The 26983-nt window shown below is 40.5% G+C and overlaps 1 protein-coding gene across 9 annotated transcripts in view; it reads right to left on the reverse strand.

The window, feature by feature from the left end:
- The window catches only part of SORCS2 (sortilin related VPS10 domain containing receptor 2), a 645075-nt gene that overhangs the window by 381996 nt on the left and 236096 nt on the right, over nucleotides 1–26983 (reverse strand). For all 9 annotated transcript variants that reach the window (XR_012775470.1, XR_012775469.1, XR_012775468.1 and 6 more), the window contains exon 2: nucleotides 22231–22298. Coding sequence is in view for 5 of the 9 variants with exons in the window: in XM_075499712.1 (XP_075355827.1) it covers nucleotides 22231–22298 (68 nt within the window). In the remaining 4 variants the exon portion in view is untranslated. The remainder of the gene's footprint in view (nucleotides 1–22230; nucleotides 22299–26983) is intronic.

Here is a 26983-nt window from a genome sequence, read left to right on the forward strand (position 1 = left end):
AATGGGAGCAGGTTCAACAGGATTCTTGCACAAAAAAGAGGAAGCTTGCTTAAAAAAAGAAAGCTAAAAGAAGCAACCATATAGGTAACATCTTTGTTGGCAACATGGACAGTGGGATCGAGTCCACCCACAGCAAGTTTGCCGACACCAAGCTGTGTGGTGCAGTTGACACGCTGGAGGGAAGGCATGCCATCCAGAGGGACCTTGACAGGCTTGAGAGGTGGGCCCATGCGAACCTCATGACATTCAACAAGGCCAAGTGCAAGGTCCTGCACACGGGTCGGGGCAATCCCAAGCACAAATACAGTCTGGGTGGAGAATGGGTTGAGAGCAGCCCTGAGGAGAAGGACTTGGGGGTGTTGGTTGATAAGAAGCTCAACAAGACCCAGCAATGTGCGCTCACAGCCCAGAAAGCCAACCGTATCTTGGGCTGCATCAAAAGAAGCATGATCAGCAGGTCGAGGGAGGTGATTCTCCCCCTCTGCTCCACTCTCATGAGACCCCACCTGCAGTACTGCCTTCAGCTCTGGGGCCCCCAACATAAGAAGAACATGGGCCTGTTGGAGCAAGTCCAGAGGAGGGCCGTGAAGATGATCAGAGGGCTGGAGCACCTCTCCTGTGAAGACAGACTGAGAGAGTTGGGGTTGTTCAGCCTGGAGAAGAGAAGGCTCCGAGGAGACCTTCTAGCAGCTTTCCAGTACCTGAAGGGGGCCTACAAGAAAACTGGAGAGGGACTTTTCAGCAGGACAGGTAGTGACAGGACAAGGGCTAATGGCTTTAAACTGAAAGAGGGTAGATTTAGATTAGCTATAATGAAGAAATTCTTCACTATGAGGATGGTAAGGCACTGGAACAGGTTGCCCAGAGAAGTTGTGGATGCTCCCTCCCTGGAAGTGTTCAAGGCCAGGTTGGATGGGGCCTTGAGCAACCTGGTCTAGTGGCAGGTGTCCCTGCCCATGGCAGGGGGGTTGGAACTAGATGATCTTTAAGGTCCCTTCCTACCCAAACCATTCTAGGATTCTATGACTCCATGAAAATATCAGAAATATCTTTTTAAAGGCATGAGATTGAATTTCAGTGCAAGTGCATACTACCTAAAGCGGACCAAAGAAAAAAAAAGGCATGATTAAAAAGAAACGTTACTTGAAGAAAGAAAGGCAACTTTAACAAATTGAATTTTTGTCCAGCTGAAGATAACAGGAGAAAAATCCTCAGAAGGATAACACTATAATGCAATAGGCCAAAATAAAAACCTTTGAAACACAACTCGAAAAAGTTTACACTGCAATAATAAATCTGTCAAGCTACCAAAAGATGTGAAGCCTGCCACAGCAATCTGTGGAGCCAACACATCAGCAAGGGGAGAACAGAGCAGCCAGAGACAAGGCCATAGCAAAGAAAGCAAACTAATGTTTTGCATCTTTGTTCACCCCGGAGCTGCTTTGAAAGGTTCCCATGTCAGAGCTCTTCTTTGCTGTCACTGTATTAAGATATGTCTCATATTAAAGTGTCACTGAAAGACATTTTACACAAATCAACACTACTCATCTGCCCAAACCAGATGGTATTCATCCAAATGTTCTAAAGCAACTCAATATTGCTAGAGGATAAGAGGACGAGAGGACAGGTCTTAATTTCGAGGAATAATTACTCTAAAAATGGGAAACATAAGGTTTGATTCTTTTTTGCTGTTGAGAAAGGCCATCAAAGGAGTCCCACAAGGTACTTCAGTCAGTCCTATTTAACGTATTCATAATTATAGAAACAGGCAGACAGTGACAAAAGTGTACTGATAACATTACATCATTCAAAGGAGTAAAACGAAGACAAGTAAATATCAAGTAAGATAGTAAGTATGAAAAGTTGGAGATGAACCTCATGATACTGAGTGACTGGTCATTAAAATGGCAGAAGAAATTCACAGTAGATAAATTTAAAGGGATGTTCTAACATTGCATACAAAATGAAGGCTTTTGCACAAACTACTAGCATTCCGTAAAGGTACCTGAGTGGTATGGTACAGAGTACCATGAAAACATCAATCTGCCATTCAACAGTGATTCAAAAAAACAAATAAATTCAGAAATTTTTAGGAAGGTAACAGAGAACAAAACAGAAAATTCCAGTATAGCACTGTATTAGCCCCTTCATTGTGTCCTTACCTTTAACGTTGTGTTCAATACTGCCCTACTTACCTCAAACAGGACACAAGGGAAGCACAAGAAATACACTTAAAACAGACAAGGGCAAGCAAAGGAATGAAATTACTTCTCTTCAAGGACCAAAAACTGTAGTGTCCGTAAAATTAAAAGCTTACAGGATAAAGTGGAGGAGGTGTTTCATCGTAACCCACAGCTGTGGTAAAAAAAAGTGCCCAAATTAAAAGAAAAAAAAAAAAAGAAAAAAAGGAACTCCAGATGCAGGGGTGGGGCGGGGAATCTATGAAGGGATATTAAACAAAGCGACTGCACCTCAGGCTTAGGAACTGCCTGAGTCAAAAATTGCTAGAGGCTGGGAGAGCGTTCATGGAAGAATGAATGTCCCTCCTATCTTCAAGAAGGTTAAGGAGGAGAATCTGGGGAAGTACAAGCATTGGATGTCCTCACCTTCATCCCTGGGAAGGATGGAGTAAATAAACCTGAAACCCATTTCTACATATAGGAACAAGAAGGTTTAGGAGTAGTCAGCATGGATTTATGTAGGGGAAAATCATGCTTAGCCAAACTGATAACCTTCTAGGTAGCTCACAGGATGAGGGGAGAGCAGTAGATATTGTTTATTTTGACTTTAGCAAGGCTTTTGACACCATGTCCCATAACATCCTAATTGACAAACTGATGAAGTATCGGCTAGGTAAGTGGATAGTGAGGTAGGCTGAAATCCTAGGCTCAGCAGGTTGTGATCAGCAGCATGAAGTCCAGCTGGAGGTGAGGCACTAGTAATGTACCCCATGGGTTGACACTGGGGCCAGTGCTGCTTAACATATTCATTAATGACCTGGATGATGGCACAGACTGTCACCTCAGCAAGTTTGAAGATGATACAAACCTGGGAGGAGTGACTGATACATCAGATGGCTGTGCTACTATTCAGAGGGATCTCCACAGGCTGGAGAAATGGGCTGACAGGAATCTCATGCAACTCAACAAGGGTGGACAACATGTTGAACATGAGCCAGCAATGTGCCCTTGCAGCCAAGAAGGGCAACAGCCTCCTGGGCTGCATTAGGACAAGCATGGCCAGCAGGTCAAGGGAGGTGAGCCTTCCCACTTGGCACTGGTGAGTCACTCTGGAGTGCTGGGTCCAGGTCTGGTGTCCCCAGTACAACAGAGACATAGACATACTAAAGCAAGTCAGCCAAGGGCCTCAAGGATGGTTAAGGGTCTGGAGAATGTGACATGTGAGGAGAGACCGAGAGAGATGTGAGTGTTTATCCTGGTGAAGAAAAGACTCAGAGGGAACCTTAGTAATGTGTATAAACACCTGATGGGGGGGTTGTAAAGAAAACTGAGCCAGACTCTTCTCTGTGACGTCCAGTGATGGGACAAGAGGCAACGGGTACTCACTGAAACACAGGAAATTCCATTTAAACATCAGAAAAACACCTTTTAATCTGAAGAGGGTCAAACACTGGCACAGGTTGCCTAGAGAGGTTTTGGAGTCTCCATCCTTGGAGATATTAAAAACCCAGCTGAGCATGGTCCTGGGCAACTTGCTATAGTTGACCGTGCTTTGAGCAGGGGGCTTGGACTAGACAATCTTGAGAGGTTCCTTCCACCCCTAATCATTATGTGATTCTGTGAAACTCCACTACAGACTTGTGTCCTTTTCTTACAGTTCATAAGTATTTGGTATGAGCTACTGGCAGAGGCAAAGCACTGTCCAGCTCAGTACTCTGTTGTGACCTACTATGATCACTCGCATTTTGTACATGATAATTTTCAGTAAACTATTTTAATTTGAATGTTGTAAAATGTATTATTTTAAGCTGGAATCAGTTTATGTTGATGAAGAGCACTCAATTTGATTAATATTTTCCAAACCTTTCTAGGTTAAAAAAGAAAGAAAGAAAAAAAAAAAACGAACACCACACACAACACACCCTTCTTCTTGCACAGAAGAATCAACAGTAGAGCAAATCACAAATTAAAGCATAAACCTAATGTTTGCTTGCTTTCACCTCACCTGATTAGAGCCATTAAATTTGCATCATCCTTAGCTGTGCAATTATTATCACAGAAAGCTTAGCCTGTTAAATTCAATTCTCACATTGCAAAAGCTTTCCAGGGAGTGATTCTCCTTTTAATATAACTTCCACAGGATTTAAATGGAGTTTATGTTATTTGAAGAATCCATTTTTCCTCCTTATCCTCCTCCTAAAGGAGAAGGTGCTCGGAGCTGACTCATAAGGACCCAATGGCTCCTTATCCCAATTCGAAGAATACAGGGCTGAAAATGACAGATGTGTAGCTGAGAAGGACTCTAATATTGCTTTGCACTACATCACTCTGACTCTCACCATACTCAATGAGTTTATTCTCACCTTCCCTCACTCCTCACCTGATAGAAAAAAGGAAGAAAAAAAGCATGGCAAGAAAGGGAAAAATGTAAAAGAAGATCTTCCTAAAACAATAATCTCCTAAAAAGCTTTCTCTGCATGTACAAGGTTTTTTTGAGGGTATTTATAGTAGGGGTTTTCAAAACCATATCCTCCAACAGAGGATTCATCTTGATTTTTTTTTCCCTTTCCTGCCCATTTATTTTAAATTATAATGACTTTCAATCCGTCTAAATGTAACAATGCAATTCAGAACAAAAGTAAATAGTTTTTTAAATTAGAGAAGACTGCTTACCCAGCGTGGATGCTACTCAAATTGACCATTAAGACCTACCAAAAACATACAATCTCCGCTCAGAGAAATGCCCTACACCCAAGCTGTCTAACATCATTTCATAACATCTCTATTTAAATCTAAAGAAAATCCACATTTACTAATTTATAGTGTTTCTGAATCATGTAAGTCATCTGTTCTCCCTCCAAGTACCAACCCCTTCTCCTTCTCCCAACAAGTATGTGGGTAATTAGAGTATTTCAAACTGTTAAATGCTACCTATCTAAGCCATTGGGCGTTTCTTCTCTTTCTTGGGATTGTTTCTATAAGCAGCAGTAACACAGAAGACATGCAGGCGAGTCACTCATTTAACGTCTTCATTCATGCAGCATTTGCTGATAACCTTTCAATTTGAAATATCTTGTTTCTTTTTAATTAATGCTGTCTTGGGAAAACATTCCCATTTGAAGTGACAGAATGCGTGGATGAGAAGCAAACAAAACAGGAATAATAGACTTGCCCTCTGCTCTCAGAAGGAAGTCCCAAAGCCTGAGAGTGCATAGGCACCTGAAGGCACACAGAAATGGTCTGTACACGTTGCGCTTTGCTAAGACACCTTCGTTATGAAGGCTCTCGGTGAACATCACCCATGCTTGAGTCTGGATTCCTTCCTGTCTCTCTATTGCACAGAGGTGATAATACTTTCTCACTTCACATGGCCTTTAAAAGGATCAACTGATGAGGTTTCAGAGCTTCAAAACCTAATACTGATGGAACTAAACGGACAAGAAAATAAAACCGATCATTGTGCTAATGGCCAAAGCTTTGAACGGAATTGTCCACATCCAAGGAGAAGAGCGTACTTCACAGCTACACTTCTATCAGTTCCCCGGTCCTTCTACTGCAGTTGTCTATGGGACCATAAATCAGCATCGACTCCAGTGGGGCTTCAGATCATTCTAACAACTTTGCTGTGAGCAATCAGACCGAGAATACCAACTCTTCCAACACACTATTGATGCTACGTACTGTTAATTTTTCAGTGGGATGACATTTATAAACTAAGTTAATGTTGTTTAAGAAGCATTTTTTGGCATGTCAAAATGTTAGAAAGCTTTTTGTAAAGGATAGTGATGACAGTTATTTTCTTACTTGCCTCTACTACCCTTTGGCCTTCCTTCCCTCTATCCCACCCCTGCAAAAACAATCAGAGAACAAACATGCCCATCCAACAGAGCAGTTACTGCCTCCCTTTCTTTTTTAAGGAAAACTACTAGAAAATAGTTTACAGAGAAATCTGTTTGGCTAAGGAGCAAGGAGTCAGAAAAGTATTTTTGGTCAAAACAGGTAAGATGGAGGATAACAGAAAGAGAAAACGAATAGACACGGCCGTCGTTTCCCTGCAGCCTACTGGCTGCAGCCAGGGTCACCTAGGCTTAAGCAGAGCAAACATCAAGCCCTCTTGTAAATGTAAGCGTTAAAGAGCCCTTTCTTCCCTTTGATAAGCTGAAGACCGAACTCTAGGCATCTCTCGCAGCAGGCCATTTTCTCCAGCTTTCAAATGCTCCCATTACTTTCTTCCACTTTTCTACATGCATCTGAATGTACGCACAAGAGGCCCTGACGTATTTCAGCATCACCCTTGCAGCAGTGTGCACAGAAAGCAAGATACTGCTCTTCTCCCTACTCATGAGTGCCGTTTACATGAAATTCATAATTACCCAAGACACAACCATGGTCGTCACCTCTCTGACCCCCTCAGCCTTTTTACCCTCATGATTTTCCACCATATGCCAACATATTTTGTACATCATATCCCACATATCTTATTCCCAGATAAATAGCATTCCATTAAGCTGAACTTGGTTTTAATGGGCCAACTTAAAGCTCTTCTGTCAGTCCAGTCCTCATAACTCTGTCAATTCTTTTTTGTCACCCATAACTGTAATCAGCAATAGTTTGTATTTACTGCCAAATATGTGGTTAAAATGTTGACTAGAAGCAAGGCTGATACTGATCACTGCTAAACTCCGGGCAGTTACAATTACTCAATGTTAATTACAATTAAAAGATCTGTGAATTAACCAGTTTTTAATATACTTAACCTGTGTCTTATTGATACTCTATAGTGCTTTCCCCCCACCCTCTCAAACAGAGAATGAGTATCAGGAAACTTCAATTTAAAAAGGTAGCAAACTGGCAGAATATAATACAGAAAAGAATCAGTGAAGCTGAATATGTCAGTTCAAAAACTGCCAGACTAATTTCTGAAGAAAAAAGCTTAAGCAGAATTTTGGTAAAGATGTGGAAAAACAAAAGCAGAAATCAACAAAACCAGTTCAACTTCTAAATTTCTTTTTGGTGATACTTCTTGCTCTATTGCATAAACAAAACAGTTGTCATCCTTACCAGATCCTGAGAATTCTGGGTGCTCAGTAACTAAAACACAAAACTCGGTGAATAGTACATTTTCTTTGTTTATCAAGTGGGGTTTTTTCATGGACATCTTACCATTTAATTTCAAAGATGAGAAAAATTTTGGGTAACTCCCATTCTGAGTACTCAGAGGGAAGACCTCGGTAACTAGAAAGTATTGAACACCCACCCCCTGAAAATTAGGTGGGTTATCAGTAACTACTTATCATTTACGGAAACACTGCATTAATTTATTTAGCACATGAACAAACACAGTGACCCAATTAAGGCACATTTACATTGAAGGGAGCACTGATAACAGCTTTGGTGAGCCTTACAAGACTCTGGGTGAGTCACGTGCTGATTTTAAAATAAAATATGAGAGCACCAGATGCCACGCCAAGTGTCAACCCTACCACTGACCAAAGTCTGAGCAGTGGCCCCAGACAGCTGGAGGCAATTAGATCTCTTACACTTTTTTAATATTCATATCTTTATGCAGTGGTGGGACTGATCCATTTACTTGTTTCCAATCCAGAGCTAAGCCAGGTGTTGTAAGCAAACTGTAACAGGTAGGAACTATTGCCTTTCTGCAACCAGCTGTCTCGTGCCATTCAGCTGCCTAGGCAGGACTGAGTGAAGCCTGGTTGGGGGAGAAGGACTCGGTTCAACACTGGGACTCTTGCCGTTTGCTATCAAATGCAGAAGGAAACCAGTAGCCAAGAATCTACTCCAGAGCCACTTGGCCTCCAGTGTGCCTCCTTGAAGTCTTCTGCCCATTACACTAAGTGACACAATGAGTGATAAACAGATAAGGAGACTTAGTTCTAACACATCAATTCTCTCCACTTTAATGTCCAAACCAATACATGCATGGAGGAAGCCCGAGGCCTTTCAAGCCTACAGTTTTCACTCAGAATAATCTAACCTGTACACAATTGACACTGCCTTCCTCCCACCCCAAGGTAAGATCACCCAATTTCTGCCTAGATGAAAATGCTTTGTGATGCAAAAAAAATTGCTGTGCAAACTGTCAAGACGAGAAAATTCCTGCTGTTGAGCTCAAGTTTAACCCCTTTTCTGCTGCAGGGCTTCTTCTGTGGAACAGATACTCCAGTGATCAAAGGAATGTCTCCTCAGAGGCTATCAAGCAGAGGGAAAAAAAGAATGGGAACAGATGATTACTACTTCCATAATAAATAACACTGCACTCCACAAATGTTTGCTCTAAAAAATCCACAATTGGTACAAACTGCAGTTGAAGTCTATTGTTAGTTGTAGGACCTGACTTGTAACCTATGCAAATCATTACAGCCCCACTGCTTTGGAAGCACTAGCACTCTTTTATACCAATTAGGCCAATTTATTTCCTTGTCCCTCAGTAGGGCACATGCATTTGTGCCCTAAAATACAGTTTGTTTTCAAGGAAAGAATGTTAGCTTGTCCCCAAGGGTGACACCACACAGTTCACTTCTTCTGGAGTGACTGTTTTCTGGTAGTGAAATCACTCTGTGACTTGCTGATGGGGAAATCCTGCTCACCGTGAGCACGGCAGCAACAACAGCTGCTACTGCTCATGGGAATTTTACAGAGAGGGTGCAAAGGAAAATTAAATATTGAATATGCAGCAAAATAAAAACTGGAAGAACCCCTGTCTGGTCTAGGCTCTGCCTCAGTGTCATCCCAACACTTGCTTTGTAATGTGTAACACAGCAATTCACTTTTCTTCGCCACCTGCGAGAGAGCAGACCAGAGCCTCTTCATAAACACCATTCCTGATTAGCCAGTCAAACTGAACATATAGATTCAACACAGGACAGAATAATACAAGAGAAAAGCTTTGACCCTTCCTTCTTTATTTTCTCTCTTAAGAAGACAATATGGCAAAACAATACGTTCAAGGGAACAACCTTCAATGGAACAAATGCAATTTGACTCCCTTTTGTTTCCCATGCCCAGTCCTAAATGTTCTTGTGGCAAGGACTGTTTCACAAGCTTGCTGCATGAATTGAGGCAAATCCATTAGCTTCTCACAGATTTTGTAGTGACTACTGTATATTCTGATTTTCAGAGCTAATGCTGAATTTCATGCCATTTCCTTTGTGTTGTTTCCAGTTAGCTTGTATCCATCACATACTCCACAAAAGAATCCAGCTTTGATGGGAAGATGCCAAGAGACAAGAAATCCACCCAACTAATGTTGTGCCTCTTAGAATTTCTTCTCTGTTCATAATATTTTTTTAAAGCAAATCAACAGTGTTTACTGTAGTGATTTCAGGTGTCTATGTTTGATCCTTGAAACCCTGTCAATCAAGATGTACGAATCATGTCAAACATGTACGAAAGTATAGGTCAAGCAAAAGATGACCTAAAATTGTCCAAAATGTCACAAATCTGATAGCAATAAAAACTGCTCCACGAAGTCTGCTCTTTGAATAAGACTTTAGCTTTACGCACATCCCAGGATTAGTACATGAATTCTTACCCTCAAAAACTCTGCTTTGCACATTTCAATATTCTGACTTGAAAGAATTCTCTTCTAAGTGAAGGATCATTTAAAATAAAAAGAGAACATAATTCTCCTTCCTTTCCTGGCAAAATTAATCTTCCTAATGTTTGTGGCCACAATAACATTTACCTGTGGTAGACAAATCTTCAAAGGACAAAACAAAACAACTTTAACCTGTCACTCAGTCTGATAAATGCTTTATTTAGAAGAGCCCATGTTACAACCAATTACAGCACATCCTGTCTAATTACCTGGGAGCTGCTCCACAACAAACTACAATTCTATGACTAGAAACAATAGGCTTGGCTTTGGTTCGTGGATTACAGCAGCTGCAGCCAAGAGATGTCATAAATAATGTACCAGCAACTAAATCAAAACCCATCAAGAATTCACAGTGCATAACAGAAGTGAGGACAAAAGTTAATGCTGGCATCCCCACTGTTCTTATGCTGAGAGGTTCAGTGCAAACAAAACCAATGTTACCTTTTTCAAGAGGTAATGAAGTGACTTGGGTGTCTAAGTAGTTTTTAAAGAACTGAATTCCCACTGTTAATGATTTTGGCATTCAGAGATTTTCCCACTTATTTTCTCTCGTGGTTTAACCCCAGCCAGCAACTGAGCCCCATGCAGCCGCTCGCTCACTCCCCCGTGGTGGGATGGGGGAGAGAATCGGAAGGGTAAAAGTGAGAAAACTCCTGGGTTGAGATAAAGACAGTTTAATAGGGAAAGCAAAAGCCATGCACACAAGCAAAGCAAAACAAGGAATCCATTCACTGCTTCCCGTGGGCAGGCAGGTGTTCAGCCATCTCCAGGAAAGCAAGGCTCCATCACGCGTAACGGTTAGTTGGGAAGACAAACGCCATCACTCCCAGTGTCCCCTCCTTCCTTCTTCTTCCCCCAGCTTTATATGCTGAGCATGACGCCATATGGTATGGAATAGCCCTTTGGTCAGTTGGGGTCAGCTGTCCCCGCCGTGTCCCCTCCCAGCTTCTTGTGCCCCCCAGCCTCCTCACTGGTGGGGTGGGGTGAGGAGCAGAAAAGGCCTTGACTCTATGTAAGCACTGCTCAGCAACAACTAAAACATCCCTGTATTATCAACACTGTTTTCAGCACAAATCCAAAACACAGCCCCATACTAGCTACTATGAAGAAAATTAACTCTATCCCAGCCAAAACCAGCACATTTTTATATTTAGACAAATAAGGTAACTATTCTAAACCATTCACCCAAGCACAGCCTATTTCACGTGGGCAGAGCAGCAGAGAGGGACCTCCAGAGAACAGATTATCCCACTTCTACAAACAGGATGAAGTAAGCATGTTCAGTTTTGTGGCACTTCATAGAAGACAGAGATCAGAAACCTGGAGTGAGTCCAGTGTAGGGTCACTAAGATGTTGAGGGAACTGGAGCACACGACGTAGAAGGAACCACTCAGGGAGCTGAGTTTGGCTAATCTGGGAAGCGAGGCTAATGAGGAATCTGATTTCAGTCTTCAAGTACTTCAACAGAGGTTTTAAATAGGACAGGACCAGGGTACATAGTGAACAGACAACAGATGGCAGGCACAAGCTGCAAGATGGGAAATTCCAGTTGACAAAACCCTTCACAATGAGAGCAGCAAAGGAAGGACAGGGGTTTCCCAGCGAAGCTGTGGGATCTCCATCCTGGAAGATTTTTAGAAGTGGACAGTACAAGGCCCTGAGCAACTGATTAACTTCTGCAGCGAGCCCTGCTTTGAGCAGGGGTTGTACTTGATGACCACCAGAGCTCCCTTGCAACCGGAATCATTCTTTGAATGTATGCAATATGGAAGAAACTTCCCAGTAAAGCAGGTATGTAAGTGATCAAACCAGGAATCAGAAAACTTATGTCCTATTCCCAGCCCTACCAAACACGCTAAAGAAAAAAGAAGTAATAATGTTTATTATTATAATATCAATCAGTATCAATTCCCAAGATGAAATCTCAAGAAATTTTATAAAAACTCAAGCATTTGGAAGTACCAAGACCAAGACTTCCAGTTAACATGGAAATCAAATATAATTTGGTACTTAAATATTTACTCATATTTACTTATGGAAGTACTTCACAAATGTGAACATGCCTTTTGAGAAGCTAAGTCCTATTATCACCATGGAGTTCTTGGAAATCCAACCCTGCTTTTCACATACCAGTGCACATGAAGAGATGTTGTACCTGAATATTTAAGCAAGGAGTCAAGGTCTCCTCTAACTGTGACCTATTAAGGTAGTGCTGTGATAGGTCAGGGTGCTTTATGCAGCATATTTGTAACATACTTTTCTGATCTTTAAATAATTAACTTTCTTTCCTTCTTTAATTTTATTTAAATCTGCTTCTTGGATGCTTTCCACTCTGGAACACCAACAGATTCATATATTGACCTGAGGCTATATGGAAAGCCGAGGCATGAGAGTTTTCACTCCGGGCTTCTGCACTTTGCCAGAAAGCGCTGCCCTCTCACGGCACAGAGGAATAGTATTTTACTAGTGGGTCCTTCCCATTAGCACAGAGCAGCCTGAACTAAGCTGGAAATTGCACCAAAATAGCACCGAGAGTTTAAGTATTACACACCTGAAATCATCACACATAAAAAACTCCATCACATGTATATTTTGCTTCCAATTATTTTTAAATGAGACTAAAAAGTGAACTATTGCTATTTTTCTAATTTTACATGTCAGGCTGAAGAAAAAGCAAATTAAAAGCTACTTAAACCTGAGAGACCACTATTTAGCACAAACGCTGCCTAAGGGTAGGGTAAAGGGAGAGAAATCTCAAACTCCAGCCAGTGTACTTCAGAACAGCACAACTTTGTTTTTAAATCACATTTTTCCACATAAATTGTATCCCAAAGAGACATTACGAAATTAAGGAGTGGACAGCATATGGTAAGAATTAAGATAAACCAGTGACAAGTCTCCAAATTCTTGGAAGAAAGTAAAATTTAAAATCATTTTCTCTCCCATGTGTTAACATTTTATGTTGAAGTCTTAGGAACAGCCAGCGATCCTAAGGACAGATCAGCATTACAGAAAACTATCTGAATCATACAGAGAGCCCAACCATACATCCTTTTCCTGCCAGAAAGGAAAGCTTGAAAGACTGGATATCAAAAGGTTGAATGATGTAGATGCTTTTGAGCTGAACTGTTAGTCTTTTTGATATTAAGAAAGCACACTTTACTGCGTGTCTGCTTTACTTGTTTCCCGGGGTTTTGCCCAGAGGTGGCTGTATTTCACTGATACTGCAATGTCTTTTTATCAAGGGGCATAATTCGAACTGCATGCACCCTCTTGAAGAAAAATGATATTCATTTGGCCAAGAAAGTACATACCAGATTTGAAAAAAATAAACTAACACAGACAGGTGCTTTTCAACAAAATAGGCTATAACAGGTACTTTTCGCCCCCTCAGACTGACATTACAATTTCAGATCCTATGATAGAAAATTGGGATCAAATGTGCTCACAGGTCATGGAAATATCTACAGTCTGTCAAAGCAACTGCTGGGGAAAAGCCCTGCCATCAGAAGGACATTAGCTCTGAACAGCCTCAAAAGCCAGCCTTGGAGCTGGCACATTAAACAAAAATGCAAGAACTTTTGGTAGGCATTTAATAAGTCATCCAAAAAGCAGCTTCTTCAGTATGGACTGGAGAAGTCAGGCCTGGAAGAGACAGAAACCCAGCCCCATGAAAGAGGGAGGGCAATAGCTAGCAAGCAAAGGCCAGTAGGAGGGAAAGTTGGTGAGAAAGCGAAGTATCTTTTTTTGAAGGTTAGCTCAAGAATGGCTATTTGTTGAAGCAAAGTAAGTTGCTATCCTTATATTGCATTCCCTATATACAATAGGAAGAAATGATGCCAAAGTGGAAAGAGGGGAGCAGAAGTAGGAAGGGACAAAATATCGTATGAAAACAAAACAAACAACAACCAAAAAGACCCCCAAAAAGTAGCTGGAACAGAGCTTCAATTGATTAATTATCAGTCATCTGTTCAATGAGAGGTGGCAGGGAGAGGAAGGAAAAACTCTCCACTAACCTTCCGTATTTCAGGACACCAAAAAGAATCAAGACATTTAAATCTTACTGTAAGACAGGTTTAATTTTTGAAAACTACCCATGCCCCCAAATTCTTCAGCACACAGGATTATATTTACATTTTAAAAACTGGCCTGTATGGAGTTTTTAATTGTCTCAATCCCTTCCAAATTAAAGCAGAGAAAGCTGCCTAACAATACAAAGTTCCTAATAAATAAGTTATGGGGGAATATTGCCCTTGTTATTCTCACACTGAAAAATATATTCCATACTGCAGGGATAATGAGAATATAAAACATTAACACTACATTTTTCTATACCATTCTGCATAATTAACTATGCAGCTGTTCATTCATTCAGCCCCAACAACCAAATTAATTTGCAATCAGTTCACAGGGGATGCACTAGAGCAGACCACACGTACTACAGAAGCAAGCGAAGCTGCTCACACGCCACATACCACAGCAGTGACACAAGGTGCCCAACACTGACAGAAGCAATGGGGGGTCGCAAAACAGCATTTTCAAAATAGCAGATGAGAAAAGACACTTCGTTGTTAGCTGCCTTGTAGTACGAGTATGGGGGTTTTCGGATGGGTCTCATGGTACATCAATGCTCTCTGATGGTCTCCTGTCCTTCTCAGGCTCAAGCCAAAAACATTAAGGAGACAAAACACAAAACATCCCTAAGCTTTACAGCTCCTTCATATTATTTGTATTAATGCACCATTACAGCCCCAGCACTGACGGGGGTGCCACTGCGCTTGTACAATCAGTTCTCCAAATTACTTATATTTCAAAGAAACACACCAGGCAAAGACCAAGCAGAGGAAAGCACAGGAACAGTAGGTTCTTCAAGCAAGGTCACACAGTAGGCTGAAGGTGGAACCAGTAGCGTCACTCGTTGCCGAGTGCAGTGTCATATCTACTTTACCAGATGCTCCGCTAAGCCATGACTTTGCCCTTTTCAGTTTTTAAAAATATATCCCATTCAGGTTTTTATACCTCATTCATCATCATAAAAATGCGATGAGCAATGAAACCAGCTGCTTTGATTGTGGTTTCTTATGTATTCCATTTTGCAGAATGGCAAGAGAAACTGCTTAATATACGTATGGTGTCATTCCATCTGCCCCTAGGTTACGGGCCCTGCACCTCCCTGCTGTGCTGGCCTGCTGACAGTGGGAGTTAACAGATGACAATGCAGCAAAGTACTTCTGATTAGCTAAAAACTGATGGCTCAACTGTTTTTATATGAATTAACTACAGAGGAATCATGCCACAACAAAAACTCTGAGAGTGCAATTCTCGGTTTGATGGTATAGAAATGGATCGTGGGCAGTGCCAGTGTGAGCTTCCCTCTTTTATGCTGGGAGGGAGGGCAAGACCAACACACACACAAAATTACAAACCCCACAGATGGCTCATGCATAGAAGGACATTGTTTCTCTACTCCTCATCTTAAACCTGTCTGCTGAGGCTAGCAAGAAAGATGATCATTTCTTGTAGGGAGGCTTATGCAATAAGATACCATGACAGATCTGGGGAAATGCCAGTGCAGTGGCTTTCCTGAATCTCCTATTGCTACCGAACTGGATGCGTTTTGCATAGGAAAGATTGCTTATTCTATTACCATCAGTCCCAGCCAAAAGGAATCCACTTTAAACAAGAACCTGTGGTACAATTCCCACACAGTCTGTGCCTATAAAAAATGTTTATGATACCAGTTCCAGTTAAAGCAATCAGAAATTCTATGACTCAGGTTCAGGCTACTTAAACAATAGGACAGGATTCTTAAACTATTTAAAATAAACAGTTATTCTTTCTTAATAAATTGACCCGCTCATAATCAGTTATATCTCACAATGATTTAATTCCTTTTCCAGAAGGGGGATTAAAGACCAGAAAATAAAAAAAAATAGAAATTGACCTGTAAAGTAGCAAAATTCCCATGCTCCAAGATATATTTGACATGCTCAGCAGCCATGCTGCAACCAGCTCCAATAAACACAGGTGTACTGCAAGCAAGAGCCTTTTCCTAACTATATAAATTACAGCTTTCCAACTGGACTTTAATCCATATATCATATATTCTTTGTGTATTCACAAACTAGCGTAGAAACCTGTAAACTTTCTAAATCATCATCACCACTCCGTGTTCTTGAAGACTTGGAAGAGTAGTTATGACACAGTGCTCTCATCTGTGAGCAACAGATACGCAGTAAAGAATTCTGGATAGACTTCTTTGGTAGCTTATACTTGCTTGTGGGATTTATTTTTTTCAGTTCAGACCTTCATACATACTAGACATAAAAATATTTTTAAAATGCTATTATGGTAACACAGACATAAAAGGACCTCCTTAAGCTAAGTCCCGTGCCCTGGAGAGCCATTTAAAAGACATCTCCTTCAGAGGGGTCTTACAGGTCATGATTCAGAGAATAGTTCCCAACATCCACGACCAAAGTTCATTCCTTTATTGAATGGCCAAAAGCTACAGCCAAAACATGTGACAGGATGAGTGCAGCACCAGGGTAATAGCAAGGTTATTGCCAATGTGATGGATCTTGGTCTTAGGAAAGACTATGGTGGGTCGTGTGTCCATTAGAGTACACGCTACAGAAGCGCACTGCAACATCGGCACCCTTTAGGTCCTTAAATCAATACCACTGCCCGTCAAAAACATCAATACCTGTCCCTTCAATATCTTGCACATTCCAAGGTTTGTCAAGACATGTTCCTTTAATTTCCTTTGTCTTTTAGGTATTTTTCTTACCTGACACCCATAATAAAGTGTTCCTGATAGGCTGAAATCCACTACATTGACCTTCTAACTATGGTTTTACAGCTCATTTTAAATACCCAAAATAAATTTAAAATAGAGACTTTCCTGCACACTTCAACTCATAGTGATGCACTGTAGACTATTAGCAAGACAGAAATTGCAGCAAAGATAATGAAAGTCTTTGTAATGCTATTAGGCGAATATGGAAATATGATCAAAGAGAGCATAAAAATCTGTTGTTCAATAAGAGAAATAAAATTCTAATTGTAGGACTGCCTTTTCCACAGTACTGCCCAAAACCTTTTCACAGTGGAACAGGTGTAAATAAGGATATAATAGGAGGACAAAAGATCTGCACAGGTATAATTGAGGGCAGTCTATTTTGATTGCAGAGCCTGCATTACTCAGGATGATGCATTAGCCAGAGAAAGCACAGCTAGATATTAGATCCCAAGCTGAGTTCGTTGGGCTGATAATTAGAAAGCTATTTCTTTTTTTGTTTTTATTTGGAAAAAGAGCAAATTTGATATGGAAATCACAGACTCAATAACTCCATCCCTTGGGGCCATTTCTACAAAGTCACTTTTCAAAGCAGAACCACAATATAAGACCATCTGGAAGTGCACGTTGCTGCAGAATACAGTTGCTCACTTACTAAGCAGCACTTCACACCACAGAAGAATTTCACTGGGGCACCAGACTCTATATTGGGTTTTTTTGGTTTGCTTTTTAAATTAATTTCAGGAAACAGATGAAATCAGTTTCACCTACAAGTCCAAAGAGTTTGGAAACAAATGCCCTTACTCGTTTTCTCACACTCTGTGAGACACACAGGGTCTGGAGATTTTACTTTCCTGAGTGGTATGTTGCTCGCTGCATCTACCTTAAATGAATCTCCTGCTCTTTATAGTCTGGATTTTAACCTTAGTGTAGGCATGCACCTTTGTGTATATGCCCAAAGCACCATGTGGTCACTGTGCATTGATCACTACTGATGGCCAGTGGGCTTGTACAACTAGGTCTTGCCCTGAATACGTGGCTTTTTGTGGGTGCAGATAGAAACAGCTGTGCCACTGAAGAGAGGATTTTCCTGACTCCCTGAGGTTTGCCAAGTCTCCTGCTGTCCGTGAGGCTCACCCAATTGCTCTCACCTCCAACTGCCCAGCCACTGACCTGGACTCACAACCTCCTCGCGCAGTGCTGTGACTTCACTCCCTCCTCAGGCTGCATTTGGAGTCAGGAGTCCCAGGATGTTCAGCTAGGGTATCCAACCATATTTAAGCAGTTGGAGAAGTCTGTTTCTTAATTTAAGCAGTTCATTATTGACAACATGGCGCAAAATATCCCAACATCTCTGAAAATGGGCCTACTTGGGGTTCAGCATGCAATGCTGAGAGGAGTTAACAGTGCAGTTAACATCAAATAATGCCGTTTGTTTTGCTGTGGTGAAGCAATAACAACATGGTGATGCCATTGGGAACAATGGCAATTACACAGCAAGTCGCATTAGCACTACCATATCATTACAGCTTGATAATATGCAATCAAAACTTTATTAGCAATCATCATCAGCATCTATTATTCATTGCTTAGATCAAGTGAAGAAAGGGAAGGCTGCATGCATACCAGAAACAGGACTCTGAGCCAGCCTAAGCACATGGTTGGAAGCCAATTCCATGGCCCATAGAGTGCTGAGTCACTGCATAACCTTCAGCAATCAGTGACCATCTCAGGTGCCTTATGTATAAAATGGAATAATAATAAAAATATATATTTCCAAGATACATTATTAGGATTAATTAACTCAGGTGTGCAGATAAGTATTAGTATTAATTTCTTAGTGGCTACCAATTCAAAGTTAAAATATTTGATTGTAAGATTCAAGTACACACATCTAAAGCTGCAGGCATGCAACGTATGCAAGCAGGCAACCGAGGCTGTAAAATATGTGCAACTATATATTTATGCACAAACTGGTCCATAAAGCATACAAAAACACATACTCCAGTATCTATTATCCTAAATGGTCTGTTTGATTCAGGTCTTTCATACTGTAAACGTGCTGGATAAAGATATGTATGGACTCTGACAGGAACAGCACTAGTATGCAAAGTATCTTCAATATAGGCACAATTTGTGAAGATAATTTTAGTACCTGAATTGTAAGTTTTAGTCACAGTATCCGTTTTTTCATTATGCTAATGAGGCCTAACACAACGACCAACCTCTATTCCCAATATGCACTGCAGTTCAGAAACTCTGAAAATAAACCTGAAAACAATCCTCTGCTCCTTCTCAATAAGTTATTTTAATTTATATTCAAGAGGCAACCAATTTCATCTCTGTTTATTTCCCTACCTTATTTTGAGTCAAATAACTATACAATTTACCCCAACTTTAACAATCACTTAATAAGCAAGTTAGCGAAGTATCAGAAATAGCTGACTAGAGAAGCATGCCCTGGTGTTTTCTAACTGCATGCTTCCACCGAGATTTATGCCTCCACCTCTTCAGTGTAACCAGACATGGCTGCTACGAGTAAAACGTTGTTAAGACTTTCATTATCCAGCACCATTTTCCCTGTTTATTCAACAATGAAAAGATTCCAAGGTAATTAAAATTTAGGCCTCCCAGTCCTGTAACCTGACCTGTGTGGGCAGGCATAAATTACCTACACAAATTAACAACGCTCTGTAGAGGCACAGAAATTTGTCACCTAGATCCACTTCCTAAAAAAAAGAAATCTACCTTCTTCACATAAAGCCCCTACCAGGCACATATCTCCGACTGGTGGTTTTTTTGCGTTACTCTGAAAAGTCTGACTGCAATTCCAAGGTCACTAAGAACAAATAAGCATCACTGGACCACTGAGTCACCCTTCCCCTGTTCCACTAAGCAAGGAAAAAAAAGCAAGTATTTTGAGTGATGGGAGAAAAAGTTAGAGGGTAAAAAATTAACATGGTGGGGATTGATCAGGTTATAAAACAAGTTTGTTCTCACTTAGACACTTGAGAATATGGAGTGTCTGGTATGATCTAGCCAGGCAAAATAGGAAGAAGAAAACCATTGGACTGATTCAGGAAATAACCGGACAGGATCCATTCCCACTAGGGCACAGAAACCTCACAAAGATCAATGGCTTTTGTCCACTGACAAAAAATCCTGTAACGTTTTTCACACCCGTTTTACTGTATATTTGTTCTGATGCAAATGAAAGGAATGCAAAAGAGCATCAAACAAAAAAGTTTTAAAATATTAAAAATATTTATATATTTTATAATATTTTTAATATAGTTATAATATATTTAAAAATTCTGCATTCTGGGCAGGCTGGCAATGTGAGTACAACACCCCACCTCCATCAGCAAACATGGAGCCTCTCCAATTTACACCCAGCCATTTTACATAGAGAAAAACACAAAAGTTCCCTGTCTTCACGGACAGTATTTATTTTTATTTTATTTAGTACAAATAATGAGCTATATCTCAACAGAAAGAGGCACTATTTGATATTTTTGCACCAGTTGGTGTTATTTGTGCTTTTCCAGATCCAGGTACTTTGTAACTCCCCTGGTCTGACAACCACATGTGCTGCTTTTACACCACAGTGGGCAGAGGCAGAGGAAGGAGGTGAGCCCAGAGCAGAACATGTCTAGGGATTGATCAGCTACTGCCCCTGGCCCAAGTGCTAATCTTAAGCACTTGCTTCCTTTCAGCTTTTCCATCCTAGTTTTATAAACAACCAAAGCATCTGGTACATCTATTACTTGGAAGTAAAAGGGCCTGATTTCCCTATGATGCACACTAGCATCAATTTTATTTGAATGCAGTTCACACCAGTTCTTCTTTACACCAGCTGTCAGCAAGGTACGAATGACCTTGTTTAAAGTGTTTATGTTCTCAAAAGAAAGCAACATTATCTGAAGCCTGTTTTATGTTCATTTTGAAAAAGCAGAGAGTTTATTTTGAAGAGTCCAACTGAATGAGTTTAAAAGACTTCTATGATAGATTACACTGAAGCGTGGACAGCAAAACTTGAAACATTGCACATGTTGTATAGGCCAGGGGCATATAACAGGAAAGCAATGTGTGCTTACACAATTATGGGAGTATCCAAATTGCCATTTGGTTTTCTTCTTTGCACAAGATGTTGGACAAAAATTAAAACAGAAACAAATGTGCAATTAATTTTGCATCTTGTAAGTTTAAAGGATAATTACAAATGAACCATCGTAGCCCTAAAAAGGCCAGTCCTGAGCCAATACTAAGCAGTCTCCATTTGATCTTACTCTCTTTCCTGAACACTCCCTTTTTATGACTAGAAGTTTCTTTTTTCCATGAAAATACCCTTGTACTGCATGGACCACTGCCCCTGGCCAGACTGTACTACTCAGCTACCAGTATGACAACAAGGTTTTGCAAAGATACGCTGTCACTATGAGAAACCCCACAAGGTTAAAACAATGCAGCCTCGGTCAAAACGAGTAACAAGGCTGGTGTGCAGCATGTCCTGGTCAAAGATTTTTCCCACTCCCTATTCCCTTGCCCACTCCATTTCTTGGATTGTCTCTGTAAAGCTCCTTACACACACAGATGAAGGGTGAGTCCCCATACGAGCTCTTGGGACAGTATGAAGTTTACAAGTACCTAAGCCACAAGGTATTAGATAACCCATTTGTTTCTAGACCTGAAGCTTATGGGCTACATAAGAATTTCACATAAGACTGCTCAAATAAGTCTCCTGTCATTTATAACAACTATTTAGATATCCTGGCAGAATATTTCAAGAGTATTTCTACTGCTACAGATAACCCAGCAAAACTAGCATAGCAAACATTGGAGCAATATTATACTTATGGATAACAGTGAAATACTTTCACTTTTGAAGTGTACATAATGGGTCTAGCAAAAATTTGTGGTGGAAGATTTATACAGTTACACAGAAAATTAGAGTACAAAAAGCCCCCTTAGCAAAAGAAAATTAACACATGAGAAGATAACCGGTATGACTAGTATAACATAGGCTTACCCTAGCCCTGGTTTTCTGCCGATACACACCTGAGCATGCAACTTGTGCACACAGAGGCAACAAGCATATTGATATCTTAATTCACAAATGTTAAGGAAATGAGAATCAATTTAGAAATTTATTTGGATTACTACATATTCCCAGTTGTCATAAGACACAATATAACCTGCACTGGTATTATATTTCATCCAGTCGTGACTGCTTCCACATCAGGATTATTTACTAACCTCACTACAGTACTCAAGATCAGTAAGAACTCCCAACAGACACATCCCAACACAGTAAGTATTTCAAAGTTTTTAAGTAACTGATGCAAAATTTCTAAGAAAAGGAAAAGAATAGCATCTTGCAGAGTGGCATCAGGAAGGTACCTTATACTCTCTATCATTGTTTGTCTCTACTGTTAAAACTCATTTCAAACTCTTTCTTATTGGACTGCAGAAACTGCATTTAAGGAAGAGCCAATGACAATCTGGATAATCTTGCTATATTAGCGTCAATCAGCTACCAACTTAACTCAGCAGCAGTTTGGAAAGAGAAAAGAGACAGATCTATTCTGAGAATGGGGTGGGGGGAAAGGTTCCAGGAAAAGCAGAGAACTTACCTCCACAAAGAGCTCTCCAGCACTTTCCCCATGTCAGTATGATAATACTTGGTAAGGATCAGGATCACCTAAAAAGAGAACGAGAATGAATATATTTATATATGTAAACTGATATAAGAAACAGAAGTAGATCGTGGGCGGCATTATTCTGGTGAATGCAAAAGTGAGGCTCCTGAAAATCTGAACTGTATTTCACTTTATTTTTACCTCTTACCAGTTTTGCTTTTAGACTGGGTTTTTTCCTTTCTCTGAGAAGAGCAATTTCAGCACTCAAAGTTTTCTGCAAACCTGCTGACTTTGTGAAAGATTGCTTGTTTCACATGAGCGGTGGAGTTGGAAAAGTCACATAAATCCCCCCCCCCCCCCCCCCATAACAGCCCCCAAGCAATTTGTATGATTTTCTCAGCAGGAAGAGCCAATCTGCTTGCGAGTTTAAATTTAGGAGGCAACTCTCTTGGACATCTACAGACAATTTTTTTTTAAACCCAAAGTGTTAAACAATGGTGATAATCCCAATGGTGATTATCCAGATAACAAATTCAGGCAGAAAATGAGCTCTGGTCTTCCCTACAAGATCAGAAACGCAACTTTCATGTCTGTCATTTTTCGTTCCTAGAAGTATCGCTTTTTTTTCCTTCAAGAACCAGCTCTGTGCTCTGTCAATTACTCATCTATGTCACCAACGGCCAACAAAATACACAAATTTCATCCACAAAACATCTTCAACCTATGAGAAGAGTTAGCAAGAAACACCTTCCATTCGTTCAACATCTGACAAATTCACTGGTCAAACAACGTAAAGCACTAGTCCACGACTGGGTATCAAGCTGAATGCTATGTTTTATACCTAGATCATTTACAACAGATTTCCTTCACTTGCTGCCAGTCCGTATCAGTGGTTCTTACACCCATGTTCCCATAGCAACCCCACAGAGGGAGAATGGGAAGAACCTCTGGTTCCTTGCACAGCTGTTGGCTTTCTTTAATGCGGGGCCAACGTCAGCCTCCACCAGTTTGGAGTATGCTGTTATTTAGCTGGCACTGCCTCTGCTCCTGACCACCAGATGAAATCTGCAGCAAACAGCAAGCGTAGTCATTCACTTTGATTATTCACATAATTAATATGCTGATGATACATTCATGCCGCAGTCTCTGTACGCTGGAGCTTGTGAGAGAACAGAATTCCAGACCATGGGTGTTATGTACATGGCGTTTTGGAAATAACACAACACTTTGCAGAACTGAGCTATAATAGCAGTCTCACTCAGGGTTATCTAAGCCTAATAAATTCACAACATGTATTGCTGGATGTATATTGATATAAGTAAAAGCAGAACCAATCCATAATTCACAAATAGTATTAATCTCTCCTATTCTCAAAAGAGTCACAGTCTACCAGATGACTTTGTTGAAATTTGATGATTTATAAAAATAAAGGCTTGGCTTAAAATAAAGCAAGAAAGAAAAAGAAATACAATCTTTTACTTTTAAATAGGTTACTACGAGACTTACAAAGCCAAGAGAAAGAACCATTTCCCAAAGGAGAGAGTATCTACTGATGAGATTCCTGGCTACAGCCCAAGCACGCTCCATCAGGTCAGCTATTTATTCTATTGTCAGTGTCTTAACTACAGCTTTCTGCTGGTGCTTGCAATTAAGGTGAAAAAGAAAGAAACTTCACTACTGGGAGCATCTATTGGCTCCAATTATTCAGGAAAAAGTTTCAGACCGTGCTTTTCTGAATAATTGAAATTCCTCTTAGGCCACAAAAATTGACCTAGGAGTTTTTTCTAAGAGATACAAGAATGCATATTTGGCACATGAAAATTAAAAAGAAAATATCAAAAGATGTAAGAGATTACACTTTGTTTCCTTACATTCATGCAGAACCAAAGACTGAATCCTGAATTTAGTAAGCCAAATTTTCATCCCTGTACACCGTACAACCATAATTTTTTAAATTCAGATACCTTTCAGCGATGTACGTTGGAGCCACTCTGCCACAGGGCAAGCCCGATTTTTCATTCCGGAATAAATCTGGTTATTATCGCACACAGAAGATCCTACTGAGTTACCCACAATCCTCTTGCTTTGAACTTAACCTTTATGGAAGCATCAACAAAGCACCTTCCGGATAAGCCATTTCTGTAACTCGGCACCTGTCCTAAGTGTTACAGACTGGCAAGAAGAAGGAGTGGGCTCACTGTACTGCTTGGTAGCTGTAGTTCATCTAGGGGATGCACACACCAAATCAGAAAGCTACTGTTGTTCCACACACTTCAAATGAATAGCTTTCAGGTAATTGCAAACTGCATGGGGGAGCAGCCATATGCAGCAAGATGTCTTATTTACACTGCAGGATTGGTGCCTTAATCTAAGTCATAGCTCTGAGAAACAGATGTTAGTATTTTCCAATCTGACTGGTAAATTCGTTCAAAAATTAAAATACCTTATTTTGCATTTCAGAAGTATGGAGAACGACTCAGTAGGAAAAACAAAGCCATAATGAGCCATCTTAGAATTCTTAAGCACTGTTAGCAGATTCCTGTTGCAACCTAAGAAGTACGAGGCTGCCGGGGGGCTGACCACTATTGCAACTGTGCCAGTGGATTTCATCCCAATATCCAAAAAATGTAGGTCAGCTATTTAACAGATTTTACAGCATTGTCCTCTGGATTGCAGGCATCTTTTCAGGCTAAACAGTGATCCTGCTAACCAAAACAGTGTTTTTTCTCAATTAATAAACAGATCCAAAGAACAGGAGGAATCATTTCACAATAAAAACGTAAAGGTCTTTAGGATCTCTGGATTCTGTGTGTCATTTGTAAGAGCAGAGCCCTGTTTCACTGATTTCATTTCAATGGGACTCCATAATTACAAGCATTTTACAGGTTGGATGGAAGCCAATGGTTCATACAGATGGCTGTCCTACTGAAAGCACTTGGGTGGCCTGTAGATGGAGAGAGGCTTGAAGCACAACAGCAACTGAGCAACGATCAAGGGTACGATTCTTAACCAGCTCATACTACCATCAGTCACGGACAGCTAAAATAAATTTAGCTTTTCAGTGTTATTATTTTATAGCTAAAATAAATATAGGCAATAGAGGAGAATTAGACTCACCAGATTCTTTATTTAAAGATGGATTTATAGGGTTACCTAGAGATCTCCTAGTCCATCCAGTCTCCTGTTTTATGAGGAGACTTGTGAAACCATTTTAAACCATTTAATCTTAAATTCACCCACAGTTCTTTGAGTTAGTCCCCACAGTATGTCAATGGAGGTGACAACAATAATTCACTGTTGTGAGCTAGGGATCTACGAACACCTGATGGTGCTTCTGGTCAAATATACCTAAGAAATGTATCCCTTCTGCTTTCATTGCCCTGAAACAAAAGTCCCTAAGCATTCCTTCTTCCCAGATTCCTCAGAACATGTTTGTTACCAATAACACCACCAAGGCCTTTCTACCTGCAACCCCTAAAGAAGGAAAAAGTTAATGAAACTTGAAGATTGAAATTTTGGTTGTTTGAGGGTTTTAAGTAAATACAAGTAAAAATACACACAAACTTTGGTCCAAAATAAAGATGTGGATGTCTGGTACAGATCCCTTGCTCAGTGTTTGAGCATCACAGACTTCTCTCAGGAGCAGTCCTTACTGCACCTTACAGTTTTGTGATTACCTTTCTACTCCTTGCTCCGATCCCAGCGCGTTCTGCCCCTTTGCAGCAAGATGGCAGACCACTGCAGAATAAACAGAGCGTCATATCTCCAGTTCCATGCCAGGTTCCCTGCACAGAATTCAGGGGACAATATTTTCACCCTTTTCTTTCACAGAAATTGTTTTATTTTGATACTACATGACAGGCATACACCAACCATGTCACACAATACAGATTTAGAATAAAAAAGGAAAATGAAAACTTTCAGCTTTTGTCACAAAAGTAGTGCTCCATTACTTGCTTCTTTACTAAAGCCCTTGACCTCTCCATAAAGCCAGAGTTGGCCAGTGTTTCTCCATATGGGCCAAAGTATGGAAGATAAATCCCTTAGGATTCTAAAAATCATATGCAATGTGCACTGCAAATAAGTTTTCAATGGAAGTAATAACTGTAATTCTGGTCAATTTGCCCAGGCTGGGAGACCTTGAAGTTCAGAAATTTCTCTACCTCTACTTTTTCATCCTCCCCACCACCTTCTTTGGCGGGCTGGGAGGAGTGCACAGAGAGAATTTTGATTCTCCCATGCCATTCCCCTGCTTCCATAACGTAGTTCCTGCCTGGGCAGATTCTCACTGTTATGGTAGTTACAGCTCAAAATTGTTCTCCAAACAAAAGAGTTGTAGCAGTTTCTGACCCCAAAATCCTTTCTGGATATAGACCTGTCTTCAGTTTTCAGTGAATGAAAATAGGACAAGGAAAACAAATGGAAAATTCCACAGATATTATTACCATGAATAATTAAAGTTAGAGTGATCTACGTTTTTCCCCTCTCCTTTTCTCTTGCTCTCTTCTGAAAATGCTTTGCAGCAAGGCTGGACCAAAAAGAGCAAACCTTCACTTTAAGAGATACAATGTGCTTTTAATCATTTCCTAATAAAATTTTGGCTTTAAAGAAGCCCATTTTAATCCTCTCTTTTCATCACCATGTCACCTAGGAGGGGTGAGAAAGAAAAAAAGGAAAGAATTCTACATCAATCACTTCCCTAGTGTTTATATTTTATCTTTGGGTTTTTTTCCTTTTCTGTGAGGAT

This window comes from Mycteria americana, chromosome 4 (assembly GCF_035582795.1).
Source record: "Mycteria americana isolate JAX WOST 10 ecotype Jacksonville Zoo and Gardens chromosome 4, USCA_MyAme_1.0, whole genome shotgun sequence".
Lineage (NCBI taxonomy): Eukaryota > Metazoa > Chordata > Aves > Ciconiiformes > Ciconiidae > Mycteria > Mycteria americana.